The sequence below is a fragment of the Saimiri boliviensis genome, chromosome X, assembly GCF_048565385.1.
Source record: "Saimiri boliviensis isolate mSaiBol1 chromosome X, mSaiBol1.pri, whole genome shotgun sequence".
In the NCBI taxonomy this organism is placed as follows: Eukaryota; Metazoa; Chordata; class Mammalia; order Primates; family Cebidae; genus Saimiri; species Saimiri boliviensis.
Window position 1 is genome coordinate 17,174,060 of NC_133470.1, and position 16,966 is coordinate 17,191,025.

Sequence of the window (16,966 nt, forward strand, 5' to 3'; positions counted from 1 at the left end):
AGAGTGGGAGAATGAAATTATTAAAAAACATTAAAAAAGAAAAAAAGAACACCTGGGTGCTGGATCCCTGTTTCTACGAAGTTCTATGACTTCGGTAAGTCATTTTTTTCTCTCGGGGCTTGTTTCATCCTCCATATAAGAAGAGGGTAGGTTTTCATTCAGTTATGCATTGTGTGATGTTATTATTTCACCCAATAAGAAATCTTAAAAATGACTTAATGATAACCTTAAAGTTAGAAAATAGTTCAGAATATTCAGAACAAGAGTCAAATTAAAATGATCATTTCAAACAACTTCTAATTTTCCCTTTAGGTTACCTTCACCATGCAATTCAGCAGGCCACCAAGGGACAATAAATATCCCTGTTCAATAAACACCAAGTTGAAAGTATAATATCCTTAAAGAACATCATCATTGGGTAATGACAATGGAGTATTTTAGGAAGGGGCAGTAAAAAGCAGAGGACAATCTGGTTTCAGTATACTGTATTAGAGCTGAAAACCACTAAATAGTCTACATCTTCGTGTAGTTTCACAGAGAAATCTCAGAACAAAACTGGTAAAAATGTAAAAGGAGTGGGAAAAATTTCTTCTCTCTCATGCTCTCACTCATTTATTCTCTCTCATTCTCATGATTGGATAAAAAATATTGATACCTACAGAGATATTTTGGTGACTGTACTTGCTGCCCATAGTATCTCTTATTTCTAGAGTACCATTGATTTATGTCTACTTGATTAATTGACATCAACAATAAAAAATAGGAGAGGATGCCTCAAACCAGGAAGAGGTGGAAGAATCTTATAATTTGTCAAGATATGAGTATCTTTAGTTTAGATATATAAAGCTTGAAATACTGAATAATATCTAGAATCCCAGAAAGCCAATATTCCATGATAGTCCATGTTGCATGGAGGAAGGCATTCTATGATAGAATATGGCATGGCCTATTACTCAGTCTTTCTTCTTTGCTAACTTGTCTTGCATCTGTGAGGTTCCACACATTCTCTTCAATAATTCAGGTAAACTCTGAAAAAGTACTTTAGCCTATTTTCCTTTTATGACTCCCCTCCCCAACACAGAAACCTAAAAGTGTCAAGAACCCAAAAGCAACCTATTGGCTTGCACTGAATACCTGTGCCGCTGGGGACACACCACAGATAGTTGAGGAATCACCGTCATTATTCCCCAGGCCTAGCTTCCCTCCCGTGGGTACAATTTACATTTTATTTGAAAGTTATGCGTATAAAAAAGTCCTAGTGGATTCCCGTGTTGTTAGAAATGATTCTTTTTCTTTGGCTATTAATTAAAAGTGAGAATTACAAGAGAATCTCCTAAGACTCTTTATTGTTGCTTAGTAAAACACATTTAGTGGTATAACTGTCCCTTGACTGGAGCTCAATTCGAGCTGAAAGAGCACAAAGTGGGAAGTGTGAATTATTACATCATCCTTCACTCTGTTTGTGCTTTTTTACTTAATAATGCTCTTTTACATAAAGAGTAAGCAGGCCACCTAAGAAATAAGAGGTGGCACATTCCCTTGCTGCTGCCTCTGCAAAAGTTGTTCGTGATCAATCCATTTAATTTTTATTTCAATCCTTTTTCATTATTTCTGTAAACGAATTTTGGCACAAAATAAAAGGAACACATACATAAATGAAATCATAAACAGCTTGTTCTTGGGAGAAAATTGAATGTTAGTAGAGACATGTTACTATTGATAATTCAACCGAAGTGTTTATAACTTATCATCATTCCTTATTAGAATGTACTGTGACATTTAACTGTACCAGTCTGGTCCTCCTACCCCCAAAGGATTCCTTAGGTAAACAAGCATGTGTGTCTGAAAAAATACAAATGAAAATTAAAAAAGAACAGTAGTAGATTTGCTGAGAAAAATATATCGAAAGTCAATTTATGGGGATGCTGGAATATTCTCTATTTAGTTTTGTTTATTTTCTACTCATATTTCTACGCAAAAATGTGGAGTAATAATTAAGGCATTTCTAAGGAAATGAGCATAATTATTGATTTGCAGTGTTATTTATGGAGAAGCCACTAGCAAGATGCATGTACATCTAGGGTTTATTTTTGTCTCGATTAGGAAGTAACCACATGAATTGGGTGCTATCACAAACGGATTATGTACCTTGTTTGTTTACTGAAACTCTGGGTTCTTTGTGGGCATGGACCTGAAGGGGATGGTAAGGCCCTTCCTCATATTTTCTCTAAGTTCAGAGATTTAATACCAGTTTTAAGGAGTTTGTTTTCTCATCTGCAAGAATTGAGCCTCTGGGCTCTTATGCTTTCATTTTTATCCTTGGAAAAGCAATATGTCTATATTATAAGGTAATTTTAGTAAGACATTTATTATTTATAATCTTTAAAATATTGCATTTTCAGTAGAGTTAATAGTGATTTTCTCTTGCAACTTGATCTAGACCCTGGAATTCATGTCACATGGCTTAAATTTTCTGTATTTTTGAGATTAAAACAAACAAAGGCACAGGCTAGAAAGATATTTGTAATAGGTGGAGTACATGTGACATTAAAACTACAGGATTATAATGGCACTACCATGACCACTTTAACTTATTTAAGACATTTATTAAAGATCAGAGAAATGCTACTTCTAGGTGTCAATGGAACCAATGGTAATTTGAAATTCAAAAGGTTATCATACCCTCTCTGCAGTAAATTTGGCTTTCTCTCCCTCCTTCCTACCCTGTCTTCACTCTCAATTGTAAAAACAATATTATAACATCTAAAAGTGTTCAGAGATAAAAACCCTCAAATTCCTAATATCGCTACTATTATCACTACTATCATTTCTGTTTGTTGGCTTTTACTCTTTGTCCATACACATTTATGTTTTTAAACATAGTAGCAATCATACAGTATTGTATTCTTACACACACTCAACCCATATATTGTATTTAATATACAATATTATATTCTTTTTAAATGTTTATTTTATTTTTTTAAATTGTCAAATAAAATTGTATATATTTGTCATGTACAACATGACATTTTGAAATCTATGTATGTTGTGGAATGGTTAAATTGAGCTAATCAACATATGCATTATCTTACATAATTATCGTTTTTGTGGTGAGAATACTTAAAGTGTAAACTTGTAACAGTTTTCAAGACTACAATATGTTGTTATTAACCATAGTCACCATGTTATACAATAGATCTCTTGAACTTATTCCTCATATATAACTGAAATTTGTATTTTGCTTATTATTGTCAACTCACTTTTGAAAAGAGATCTGGAATTTTCTATAGGAATATTGCAAAATAGGACTAAGGAAGCTAAGTCAGTCTAGCTGGAAGAAGTCAGAGAAAAAGAGAGAGAGAGAGAGAGAGAGAGAGAGAGAGAGAGAGAGAGAGAACATGTGTTGATTGTGTGAGTTTCAGGCTTTTCAAAAGTGACGTAACATTTACCTTAGATTTTCTTAACCAGAAATTTGAACCCAACCATCTTGGCTTGGAAAAGGGTATGGAATGTAATTAAACTAAAATTTGTGAATGAAAGTAGAGCAGCATTTTCTTTCTGCCAGATTGCTAATTAAATGCCACGGAAGACTTGCATATTTAATTTTAGCCATGTAAAGAATGTGCAATAGTTGGTAGGCAAGAGTTTTGGCCAGGAAAGAAACGGTTATATTTTTAGATCATTTTGCTACCCCTGTTAATTTATTATCCTGTGATGTAGCTCAAGGGTAGAAATGGAAACGTTCCTTGATTTGATCCAGAGTTAGGGTTTTGCCAGGCGAAAGGGCAAAGTACTTGAGAGTATCACCCAAAGAATGGTTGAAGTGATGGGCTGTGAGTTCTAGGCAGAAAAGGGCAGGAAATGGAGGTAGATAAAGGTTGATGGATGAAGACAAAGTAGAGGATGTCAAGGGGCCAGAGTTCTCTGTAATAAGAACAGACGGCAGTGGTAAAAATAGACCAAGAGAGCTGGAAGACTGGGGGTTGTGTTCAGCAGGTTTATTAAATTTGAAATAAAATATGAAATGCAAGTGAGTTGGCCTGTTTAAAAAGTTTTTTTTTTTTTTGGCTTTTATGTTGTGAAACATTAGGACCAGAACAGAGAATAAGGCATGGGAATAGAAATCATTCATGCATTAATGCAATAATTACCTTGCTCAGCCCCTCCTATGTGCCAGATACTATGCCGAGTGAGGGAAACACAGTAGTGAACAAGGCAGACAATTTTCAGTTGGTTTGACATTTATACTCTAATGTAGGAGTCAGGCACTTAACGAATAAAATATCAAGTTGTAATAAGAAAAAGAAATTATAGCAAGGGCATAGAGCATGAGGGCTGGGGAGCTATTTTAAACATGATGGTCAGAGAAGTGAAAGTGGGAGAGGGGAAGAGGAACATGAAGGAAATGAGGAGGGAGGAGGCTAAGTAGACATCTGGGGAGAAGGTAAAAGAACACAAGCACAAACGCCCCGAGAGGGGAATATGCTGGGCAGGTCTATCCCGAGCATTTGGCAAGCCCAGAGCAAATGGAACACACACAGAAACCCACGTACTCTATGTCTAAATGTGGAAAGTTATAAAATATTATAAAACGTATTCTTTCATCTTCTTGACATATCAATATTGGCCTAGAAGGCCAAGTCTGGATTTAGAGTTCTGGGCCTCCTCAGAGTTCTGCACCAGAACCTGATGCTATGGGGTGCGCCAGCCCCTGGCTCCTGCGCCCAGGCCAGAGGTCAAGCTCCCTTTCTCTTCCCACCTCAGAGTCCTGCAAACACCGCGAGGGGTTTTGCACAATGTGGATGGACACCCTGCCTATGTGTCCAAGCTCTGTTTACGCAGCCCCAAACAACTGCCCTTTGATGGTTCCCTGGGACTAGGGATGTGCTCATTTGTGATAGGGGCTGCTATTGGGAAGATGGACTAGGGGAGGGACCATGGTGCCCGTGGAAGCCAGCTCTTGGTCACCCGGGCAGTGTATTCTGGGGTCCTGGAACCTGGAATGTGGGCTAGATGGCGCACGGCCTCTGGATGGGCATAGCCCTTTAGCTCTACTGACTCCTGCCCTGTGGGGAAGACTGTGGCTACGGGGGGGTGTCAGAGCAGAACCCGTTGAATCATGGGGCTCAGGGAAGCAGCCCCTTTTGCTGCTTGCTACCTTTGAGTGTGGCATTTTTGCTTGCTACCTTTGAGGAGGAACAAGGAAGCTATTCCTATAGCCTCAGGATTTGAACTGTGATGATGGAGGAGATACGAAGCTTTCGTTCTGCAGAGGGTCTATAAAAAGTAAAGGAAGGAAGAAAAGGAAACCAGAATGTATGGAGCATCTGTGCTGAGCCTGGCTGTGTGAAATACACTTTTGCTTGTGTGATCTAATTTAATCTTCCGAATAACCCCGGGAAGTAGACTTTGTGTGCTTCAGCAGAAGGTTAAGAAAATAAACTTAAGGAGGTCACTCCCGTGCCCAGAGTCACACAGCCAGTGAGCTAGGGAGCACAGGCTCAAACCCAGGGCTCTGGCGATTTCTAAAGTCTGTATTCTTTCCGTTACAGCACATTGCTTTGAAAGACCTCCTCAAAGAAAGATTTCATTTATAATGAGAGTAAAGAGCAATATAGAAAAGTAAAATCTTAAACTGTTCAGAAATGAGAATCACGGCAGGGATCGTCATTCCAGGGCTGATTCCTGTCTTGAGGTCCGTAGATCTCCTGGGAGTCCTTGATACTAGTACGTGAGTTTATGAGCTTTAGGTATTTTTAAAAACCAAGGTAACATTTATCCAGAGTGAAATGCACAGATCTGAAATGCACAATTTGAAGAGGTGTTTTTATTTTTTTGCAAATGCAAACACTCATGTAACCACTACCGCAATCAAGACAACAGGGGGACTCTAGCCAATAATAATTTAATTGTGCATTTAAAAAGAATTAAAATAGTATAATGGAATTGTTTGTAACACAAAGGATAAATGCTTGAGAGGATGGATACTCAATTTTCATGAAGTGATTATTATGCATTGCATGCCTGTACCAAAATATCTCATGTACCCCATAAATATATATACCTACTATGTCCCCACAGAAACTAAAAATACAGAAAAAATTTAAAAAGATACTTATTTCCTCAAGACATGTTCCTTACTCCAGAAATGTCCCTGTGCCTCTTTCTAGGCAATCTCCCCACACAATAGGCAAACACCGCTCTGATTTCTATTACTATGGATTTGTTTGACCTGGTTTAGAACTTCGTGTAAATAGAATCACACAGTATGTATTCTTGCTTTTGTATCTGACTTTTTGCTCAGCATGTTTTTTGAGATTTATCCATATTACTGGATAAAAGGTATGCTGTCCTTATAGCTAAGTAGTATTTCAGTGTATTAATATATCACAATTTGTTTATTTTTTCACCTATTGATAGGCATTTGGGCTCTTTTCTGTTTTTGGCCTGTGAATAAGGCTGGCATAAACATTCCTGTACATGTCTTTTTATGAATGTGTGTATTCACTTATTTTGGGCATATCTGTGAAGGGTATTGCTGGGTGGTATGGTAGTGGTAGGTTTAATTTTTTTAAGTAACTGCTAAAATTTTCTGAAGTTGTTATAGCATTTTACACTCCTACCAGCAATGTATAAGAGTTTCCATTGATAAGCTTCTTTAAATTTAAATATTCAATTTTGAAGTATTTCAATCATAAAAGAAAGGATAATATTAATAACTGATAACCATGTATCTATCACTCAGATTTATTATGCTAATTATTTTCTGTATTTGTGTCAGGTCTTAATAAGTGAAATATTACAGATATACTCGAAGGCTGTTTCCCCATCTCCATCCTTTTCCTCTTTCCTGGAAGTTACCATCATCCTGAAGTTGCTGTGTATCCTTACCATGTCTATTTTTATTTTTATTTGAGATGGGGGTTTGCTGTGTTGTCCAGGCTGGAGTGCAGTGGCACAATTATAGCTCACTGCTGCCTCAACCTCCTGGGCTCAAGTGATCCTGCTGCCTCAGCCTCCCAAATAGCTAGGACTACAGGTTTGCACCAATGTGCCTAGCTAATTTTTTTTTTTTAATTAAAAAAATTTTTTGTAGTGATGGAAGTCTCCTATGTTGCCCAGGCTGGTCTTGAACTCCTGGCCTCAAGTGAACCTCCTGCCTCAGCCTCCCGAAGTGCTGGGATTATGGGTGTGAGCCACTGTGCCTACCTATTTTTAAATATATGACATAGTATTTGAACCATTTTCAATATATCAACAATTCTTACAAAGATGATATACTTTTCTGTGACTCCTCTGGGTATACTATTTGAAATACCAGCCATCCTAATAAAAAAGTTAATTTAATACTTTAAACATTTTTATTTCCTGCTTATTGTTATTTATTGATTCTAATGTAAATTAGGTTGTTTACCCAAACTTTATAGAAAATGGGGAATATTAGAATATTAATTTTTATTTTAAAAGGCAGATTATGTGGCAGATGAAAATCTTTCAAAGCTTGGAATTTTTCAAGGGAAAGCAATGAAGAAATTCCTGGCGGTTGTATTGGTGGAAAGTGTAGAGCTAATACAACCCTCCTGTATTATGGATAAGAAAAATCCGAGTCACATACCAGTTGTGACTTGCTAGGCTTTTACAGTTAAAGACTGCCAGCTCAGGACCAGAACCAGGCCTTCTGATGTCCATTCTAGAATTCTCTTGATCACCGCATGCAGCTTCCATGCCATTGAAGGCGATCAAAGATGGAGAAGGAAGAAAGGAGAGAAGAAAATGTGATGTGGAGGCGGGAGGAAGGAAAAACTTCACAAAAACACGACGGCAGAAATGTGGTATTTTAAGGAAGATGTTTGCCCTTCACATGAATGATTCTCAGATTTTTGGTGTATATTTTTGGTAGCAGTATGCGGTGAGTCACTAACAAAGAGCTTAAGACAGATGAGTTAACATAAATGGACCAAAATAAGCTGTGGTCTCTAGGCTGAGCAGCTGTTGGACAGACCTGCCAATATTTTATTTCCCAGAGACACTTGCAGTGGATTAAAGTGAGCAGGCGGCAAATAGCTCATTAGAAAATTCCATACCTTTCAGCGTGTCCTGTGCCTGAGGTGTGGCTTTCCAGGAGACAGGGGAAAACTCCTACCTATTTATTGAAGTTCCACAGTGTGGAAGAGGGTACGCAAGAGGGGCTTGTTAGTGGAGGGATAATACAGAGAGGCAGAGAAATCAGAAAGTCTTAGGTTTTCAGCCCTAACTGTGCCACTAAGCTGTGTAACTGAGGAGGGACTCCTTTAGCCTTCTCTGTGGTTGTTTTTCATCTTGTGAATGAGGAGCTTTTACACGGTGACCTCCTAGGCCCCTTCCAGTTTAAAAATTTATAGTTCTTAGGCCAGGTGTGATGGCTCACGCTGTAATCCCAGTGCTTTGGGAGGCCGAGGCAGGTAGATCGCTTGAGTTCAGTAGTTTGATACCAGCCTGGGCAACATAGTGAGACCCTGTCTCTACAAACAATACAAAAATTAGCTGGGTGTGGTGGCTCGCGCCTATAGTCCCAGCTACTCAGGGGGCTAAGGTGGGAAGATCACTTGAACCCAGGAGGCAGAGGTTGCAGGGAACCAAAATCACGTCACTGCACTCCAGCCTGGACAACAGAGTGAAACCCTGTCTCAAAACAAAAATTATAGTTCTCATTAAATAAGTGCTCACTTTGTGCCAGGCACCTTGCAAAATGTTTTACATATTGATTTTTCCCTTCCATGAAACCTTTGAGGTTGTTTCAACAGTACTCTCATTTTCAGATAAAGAAACCGAGGCTTAAAGACCATAAGAAACCTACCTGAACTCACATAGTGAGCAGTGGCAGAGCCTGGACTCAAACCTGAGACTGTCACGGAAACATGGCTTCTTAATCACCATTCCGCATTGCTCTTTCTTTCTAAGCAGGACATTAGGAACATGCTGCCTTTACATCCCTCTTTCTCTCCACTGTTTTACTATGTTTCAAATTGTTATGCTTTAATTGCACTATAGTGGACTTCCAGGTCCTAATTGGAGTGCCTTGCTGCATCCACATAGTATACCAGGGACTGTGGATGAATGGCATTAAAGATAGTAAATCAAATTCAGGACACACACCTCATGCAAGACAGAAATAGTGTTGAGTGGAGCATAGCAAGGCCATTTGATTCACAGGATCTTCATCGGCTTGAATAGTTTGTATGTTCTCTCCAGTGGACACTCTGTACCCAATGTTCCAGCTGGTGTCACTGGCAGAGACGTCTTATGAGAAGACACCTTATTTGAAAAGCCATTTCAATAACCTCCTCTATCCTGATTTAATATGATATGACCATGGCAACGGCAGTAATAGTGGCAACTCCTTTGTTCCCTTTTGTGAATGACGCACAATTTAAGCACCTTTTCGCACAGCCTCTCTTCCAGTGAAGACATTAGATGTAGGGAGAACATCCTTATCTTCAATATAAAATAAAATAAACTCTAATTTGTGGGTTATGTTATCTGACTTCTGTTCAAGATGAGTGTTGACTTGGTTACTTAAAATCCTGTCTTTAAGGTCTACTGGGGATATTTATGAGTGAAATCATACTTTCCAGACTTTTTTGATGTCTGCATCTATAGAAATGGAGAACTGAAATAATAGCAAATAATTCAAACCAAAAAGCCAGCGCTGCTTATTTTCTGTCTATTTGGATGTTTTAAACTATAGAAACTTTGAGCCAGAAAGGAAAGGAAATAAACATTCAATATTCTTGTTTTAAAAACCATTTTACTGAGGTGTGATTGACATTCAAAATATACTCAGACTTCTAAGTCAGAAAGCAAGTGTAACAGTACGATAGATTACATTAATGACCGTCCTTCTTCACCTCTTCCTTCACCTCTTCCTTACCAGGTGACCTTGGAATTTCATCCACTGAGGAGGCAGAGTCTATTTTCCTTTCCCTTGAATCTGGGCTGGCCCTGTAACTTGTTTTGGGTGATAGAATGGGGCGGAAATGGTGGTGGGCCAGTTCCAGGTCTAGGCCTCAAAAGGCCTTGAGTGTTTTCACTTACTTGTTCTGTGTTTCTCACGAGAACATGACCAGGTTATCCTGCTGGAAGATGGGACATGAGGAGCAGAGCTGAGTCATTCTAGTCATTGCAGCTGAGGGTATCCTAGATTAGCTGAACTGCATATGACTGTAAGATCTATGAGTGAGTCCAGTTGAAATCAGAAGCACTGCTCATCTGAGCCCAGCCTAAATTGCCAACCGACAGACTTGTGAACAAAATAAATGCTTATCGTTTAAAAATGCTGAGTCTTGGGGTGTTTTATTACACAGAATTATGTGGCCATTGATAACTGATACAGAAAGTGAGGCTTTAGTTGTCAGGAAAACATCCAGGAAGTACCTAAGGATTGGAAGGATTGCAGGAAGTAGCAAGAATCAAACTGCGGTTTAACAGTAATTTGAAGTCTTTGCAAATCACCGTAGTTATGGATTCCCTACCAACAGTTATGCTGCATGCATGTACTGGGTCTAGTATTAGCAAGATTCTGTGCTGAGTAGAATACCTAGTGAATGGCCATCCAGGAAAAGTAAAAGTCAATGGTGGACCTGATTAAGAGAGGCTGACCACGGGAATGAAAGTGGGCCAAATGGCTGATGACATTTATGGTGGTAGAGAAGTGTGAATTCAAGGAGCTGGGTATGGGGCCAAGGGTCAAGGAAAGAACAATGAAAACAAGATGAAGTTAAAGGCCCAGATAAAAAGGAAGATACTGAATCTCAGTCATGGAAGAAAATGCCTATATTAGATACAGATCTGCTGGGAAATTAACATCTCCAACCCCAAGCTGCTAGCAGTAATCCTCAACCAATGATCCCTGCTTTCTCAGCTCTTGGGTAGGGTAACTCTTTTTTTTTTTTAATAGTTTCTTTTAAAATATTTATTTTATTTTAAAAGATTTCTTTTAAAATATTTAATTAGATTTCTTTTAAAATATTTATTTTATTTTAAAAGATTTCTTTTAAAATATTTATTTTAAAAGATTTCTTTTAAAATATTTATTTTAAAAGATTTCTTTTAAAATATTTATTTTAAAAGATTTCTTTTAAAATAGTTTCTTTTAAAAATAGTTTCTTTTAAAATATTTATTTATTCTTTTATTTTCCATTTTTTAGAGGTGAAGTATGAGAATTTAGTGTACCCGTCACCCAAGTAGTGTACGTTGTACCCAATATGTAGTTTTTTAAATCCCTCGTGTTCCTCCCACCCTCCCCTCTTCTGAGTCTCCAGTGTCCATTTTACCATTCTGCATGCTTTTGTGTAGCCATAGTTTAGCTTTCACTTATAAGTGAGAACACGCAGTATTTGGTTTTCCATTCCTGAGTTACTACACTTCTAATAATGGCCTCCAGCTCCATCCAAGTTGCTGCAAAAGACATTATTTCATTCTTTTTCTGTGGCTGAGTAGTGTTCCATGGTATATATATACCACATTTTAAAAATCCACTCATTGATTGATGGGCCCTTAGGCTGGTTCCATATCTTTGCAATTGTGAATTGTGCTGCTATAAACATACACGTGCAGGTGTCTTTCTGATGTGATAAATTCTTTTCCTTTGAGTAGATACCCAGTAGTGGGATTGCTGGATCAAATGGTAGACCTACTTCTAATTCTTTAAGAAATGTTGGGCCAGGCATGGTGGCTCACACCTATAATCCCAGCAGTTTGGGAGGCTGAGGCCTGTGGATCACCTGAGATCAGGAGTTTGAGACAAGCCTGGCCAACATGGTGAAACCCTGTCTTTACTAAAAATACAAAAAATTAGCCAGGCATGGTATCAGGCACCTGTAATTCCAGCTGCTTGGGAGGCTGAGGCAGGAGAATTACTTAAACCCGGGAGGTGGAGGTTGGTGGAGGTTGCAGTAAACAGAGATCGTGCCATTGCACTCCAGCCTGGGTGACAAGAGTGAAACTCCGTCTCAAAAAAAAAAAACCAAAACAAAACAAAAAACAAAACAAAAAAAAAAGAAAGAAAATAAGAAATCTCCCTACTGTTTTCTACAGAGGTTGGGCTACTTTACATTCCTACCAACAGTGTATAAGCGTTCCCTTTTCTTGGATAATTCTGAAGCATGTATTTTATCCCTTCCTCATGATTTCCCCCACTGAATTAAGCTCCCAGTCACCTACTCTGGCAACTAGCTTAATAACACACTCCTTATCTGCTCTCTTCACTTCCCCACTTACCCCAAGGTCCCTAGATTCCTCTCTGTTCCTTAAACAAGCCCAGTTACTTCCTGCCCTGGGGCCTTTGTGGTTTCACCCCCTGTCTGAAATGCTCCTCTTCTGACATGTACATGACTGTCATCTTCTTGTCATTCAGGCTTAAATTTCACCTTGTTGAAGAAGCCTTTCCTGGTCACCAAATCTAAAGTAGCTTTATCATCTGATCTTAATTTTCACATTGCTTTTTTCACTATTAGATATTTTACTTATTTATTTGTTTGCTTGTTTTCATATATTGTTGGTAAGAGTGTAAATGGGCACAAAACCTCTGGGAAGGTTGTTAGGTGGTATCTAGCAAAGCCACGTTTGACCCAGCAATTTTATTCCTAAATATATATTTAGGAGGAATGGATACTTATGTCCATCAAAAGCCATATACAGGAATGTTTACTGCAGCTTTATTCATAACTGGACCAAACCAAATATTCATCAATTGGAGAACAGATAAATTGTGAAATATTCAGTGGAATATCCTCGATGGAATACTATACAGCAATGAAAGGAATGAGCTGCTGCTACGTACAACCACATGGATGAATTTCACAGAAATTATGATGAACAAAAGAAGCCTGGCACAAAAGACAAAATATTCCATGCCACTCATATGGCATTCAAGAACAGGCAAAACTAATGTGTGGTGGTAGGATTTGGAATAGTGGTTACCTCTAGATAGGAGGACATTGGCTGGGAAGGAGCATGGGGTGCTACAAATATTCTATACCTTGATGTGGGTGGTGATTACATGGGTATATACATATTTAAGAAGTCATTGAGGTATACACTAAATATCTGTGCATAGTCGATGTATGTCATAGATGAATAAAAAAGTTCAAAAGTAGGTTCCATGAGAATGAGGACATTTTCAGACTTGGGAACTATTGCCTGACACATAGTATGCCACCACTAAGAACTCATTGACTGAGCAAATGTGTAAATGTAGATTTGCTTTTTTTCCCAAAAAATTTGAACTAAAAATTAAGTTTTATTCAATATCTACTCCATGTACTATACATTGTAGAGGAACCAAATGTGAATCAGCCTAACAAGAAATACACAACTGATTATATAAAATGGCAGTATGTAATAAATGCTGTAAAAGCAGGTGCTACACAAACTGTTAGCAGAGCTGAAGAGAGAGAGAGAGAGAGATATTTCAGCTGCAGCTTTGGGGAAGTGAGAGTTGTTCTGAACCAGGAAATGTTCCTGCAGGTAGGGCTGGATCAGAGAGCAGACAAAGAAAAGGGTGGCTGTGAGTATCAGGGAAGAAAGCCTCAGAGACAAGGAAGCCCAGGGTATGTTTGGGAAATGAAGAAATCTGAAGTGGCTGAAGTCAGGGGAGTAGAGTCACAGGGGAGTGAAAGATGAGTGTCTGTCAGAGCAGGTTGGAACCTGCTCAGAAAGGGCCGGGACAACTTTGCAAGGAGTGTGGCCTTTACTCCATGCATAGGGATGAGGTTTTAAAGCAGAAAAGTGATTTTGAAGGGTGAATTTTCATCCTCCCTAAATTAATATTAAAAAATATGTTATAAAAGTCTGAAAAGCCAGGGTACATAAAGGATAAAAACCTGATATAATCACCACTATCACTTTCATATGTCAACTCTGAGATACTTGAGATATAATTCAAATGCCATCAAGTTAACCATTTTAGAGTGTACAATTCAGTGGGTTTTAGTATATTCACAGGGTTATGGAACCATCACTGTTAATTCCAGAGTATTTACATCACCTCAAAAAGAAACCTTATACCCACTAGCAGTCACTCCTCATTCTCCCTCCCTCCAACCTTTGGCAACCACGAATCTACTTTATGTCCCATGGGTTTTTTCAGAAATACTTTTCTATGTGCATATTTATAAACACACACACACACACACACACACACACACACACACACACACAACTTTTCTCTCTCCCTTCCCCCATGCAAATTGAATTTTCACATACTGCTAAATAAGCTGTGTAGACTCTGATATCGGGAATATATCAGATTGATTTGTGAAAAATTAGTCTGGGTGGCAGGACCAAGAATGGATTGGAAAAAAGAGGTTGGAGGCAGTGAGACTGCTTAGCAATGCCTGCAGCAGGGGAGGTCATGCAGGCCTGAACTAGGTTGCCAGTAGTGTAGTGGATGCTGTGATGTTCTTCTTAGATCCCCATTTCAGGAATGAGACATTCATTACCCCAGCGGCAGGAAATGTTGGTGACTGATGGCTCTCAGTGGAATCTCTTTCTGGGACTTGCTCTCATCTGAAGAGAACTTACTATTCCCAAATCACACACTTTCTTTGGAGTAGCCCACATCTAATAATTTGCCAATGGCGAGAGGGGGTGTTACAAAAGCCCAGGCAGTATTCCCAATTTGGAAAATCACCAAAGGTCCATCCTAGCTCCAGAGCTCCTCTTAGGGTCAACTGATACTTTTGTTACGACTGTGTTGTAGCCCAACCACCTAATCCTGCTGCCCTTACTGCCCCACAGGTGCTGTTCCTGAGAGCATTCCTAATACAATTTCTGTATTTAAATCTCTATCTGAGTCTGTTTTCCAGGGCACACAACCTGTGACAAGCAATGAGGATGGAAAAGAAGCTGGCATATGTGGATGTCTTTGTGAAGCAATTGAATAGATGGAGCTTATTGACTGATTAGCTGTATAGGGTGGAAGCGGTTGAAAAGTTAAAGAGAAGAAACAACACACACACACACACACACACACACACACACACACACCCCTAATGTACACATGTAATTATATATATGTAATATACACACACATATACATCATATACATGTAAATATCCTTAGGCACTTGCTCAGTGTCTACTTTGTGCCTGAAACAGTTCTGGCAGCTGAAGATGCTAGATGAATTCGATTTGGTTCTTTTATTTAGAGAATCCACAGTGTTTTAGGGCAGACAGAGAGTAAGCAAGTAATTCCGAAACAATTCATTGAGCAGTATGTTAAACTATAGGGAAAGGTGATGAGAAAATATTAAAGGAGTGAAGGTATTGCCAAGGTTTTAAGATGGGGTGTTTTGAAAGATGGTAAATCCATCATGTGACATGGAGAATGTAGATGAGAGAGAATGTAATTAGAAAATAAAAATCGAGGTTAATATGTTCCCTGAAAAGTTAGAAATATGGGTTTGGAACTCCTGAGAGAGGTCATGAATAGAAATATATATTTAGGTGGTGTCTATATAGAAATGATAGCTAGTGCCTCAGCAGTGGATGAGATTGTCAGGAGAGATCACTGAAGATGGAAACTTGAGAAAGATATACAGCAGAGCTGACTGAAGTCTGAATCTGCCCACTGTATGCCAACACCCATGGCAGACATAGCTAAATGGCCATGCAGCCTCAGGATCCTTCTCAATGCATGGCTTCAGGCAGCTATTACCAATAAATCCACTTACCATTTCTGGTTTCTTCTCAAAGTCTAGGTGTGGTGAGCAGGAGCAATGACGGACCTCCACAGAAAAGTGAGCTGCGTGGTTATTAGGCGCGGAGAGAGCATCCAGGAAGGTAGGAGAAGTGCTGGGAGAGCAGACGATCCTGTAAGGAAGAGGAGTGTTTCAAGAAGAAGAAAATAGTAACATTCGTAGATTGACTAAGTTGAGGACTTGAGGAGACAATGAAATTTGAAGTAGAGGGCAGTGGTGACCTTATAGGGAACAGTTCCACTAAAGCGGTTTTGAGAGAAGTGAAATGACAAAGGTTTGAGTAAAGAATGGGAAGTATTTCGAAGTGCTCATCTATAAATGTACTGCTTGAGCCTATGTTGGCAAAGTTGTTGAAAATGCATTTCCAGGACTCACCCCAGAGCCACGACCTCAAGCTGTTCTCTGGCTCCCAAGGAACACTTTGATCAGGGTTATCTGCTACTGGTGGGTGCTCAGTGTAGCAGATGATCTTAGTGTCCCTTTCACATGCATTCAGCACTCACTATTCAGTATACACTGCTTGCTTCACAAGGAAGCACATGTGACTCTCAGCCTGAGGACTTTCTCTGGCCACTGGAGCATGCTTGACCTGCTGCCAGAAATGCCAGAGTTAATATCCCAGGGATTAGCCCACAGCCCATGAAGGACATGAGTTGGTGGAGAAATTGCTCAGCTTCTTCACCTCTCAGGTGGAACAACTTCGGGCTTGTTTTGTATAGAAGTTTTGTCCAAGAAGTCTCCAGTAGGATTCAGCCTGAGGCACACAGGGTAGGCTCATGAACACACTCTGCGTTGGCTTCCTTCCTTTTCCTGTTCTCCTCTTTGCATTTCCCGAGATCACCTCTCACCTAAGCTATTCGTACCCATATCCCTGTCTCAGAGTTTAGGGGAACTCAAAACTATGATACTTATGATCTTATTTCTTCTTCCTGGGCACACAGAACAACTACATATTCCAGTGGCTTTTGCAGTCTGGTTGAGCCTATGTGACTGAAGTCATGGGCAGAGTGATCGATGTCACCTTCAGGCTTGGCCACAAAACTCTTGGTGTGGTAATCCCTCTCAATCTTTCCTTCCTATGGTGATTTCAGAGGCCATGTGTTTAAGATGGTAGCCTCACAAGAAAGAAGCTGATTTGAGTCACTAATTAAGAGAGACCTACGAAGGAGAGCTGCCCCACCTGTACCAGATTTTGACATGAATGAATGAGAAAAATAGACCTTTAC

General features: G+C 39.2%; 1 protein-coding gene across 1 annotated transcript in view; it reads right to left on the reverse strand.

The window, feature by feature from the left end:
- Positions 1 to 15,947, reverse strand: part of RPS6KA3 (ribosomal protein S6 kinase A3) — a 173,052-nt gene extending 157,105 nt beyond the window's left edge. Inside the window, exon 1 of the mRNA XM_010334871.3 lies at positions 15,714 to 15,947. Within this exon, the coding sequence (XP_010333173.1) occupies positions 15,714 to 15,716 (3 nt within the window). The 5' untranslated portion in view covers positions 15,717 to 15,947. The remainder of the gene's footprint in view (positions 1 to 15,713) is intronic.
- Positions 15,948 to 16,966: the final 1,019 nt, after the last annotated feature.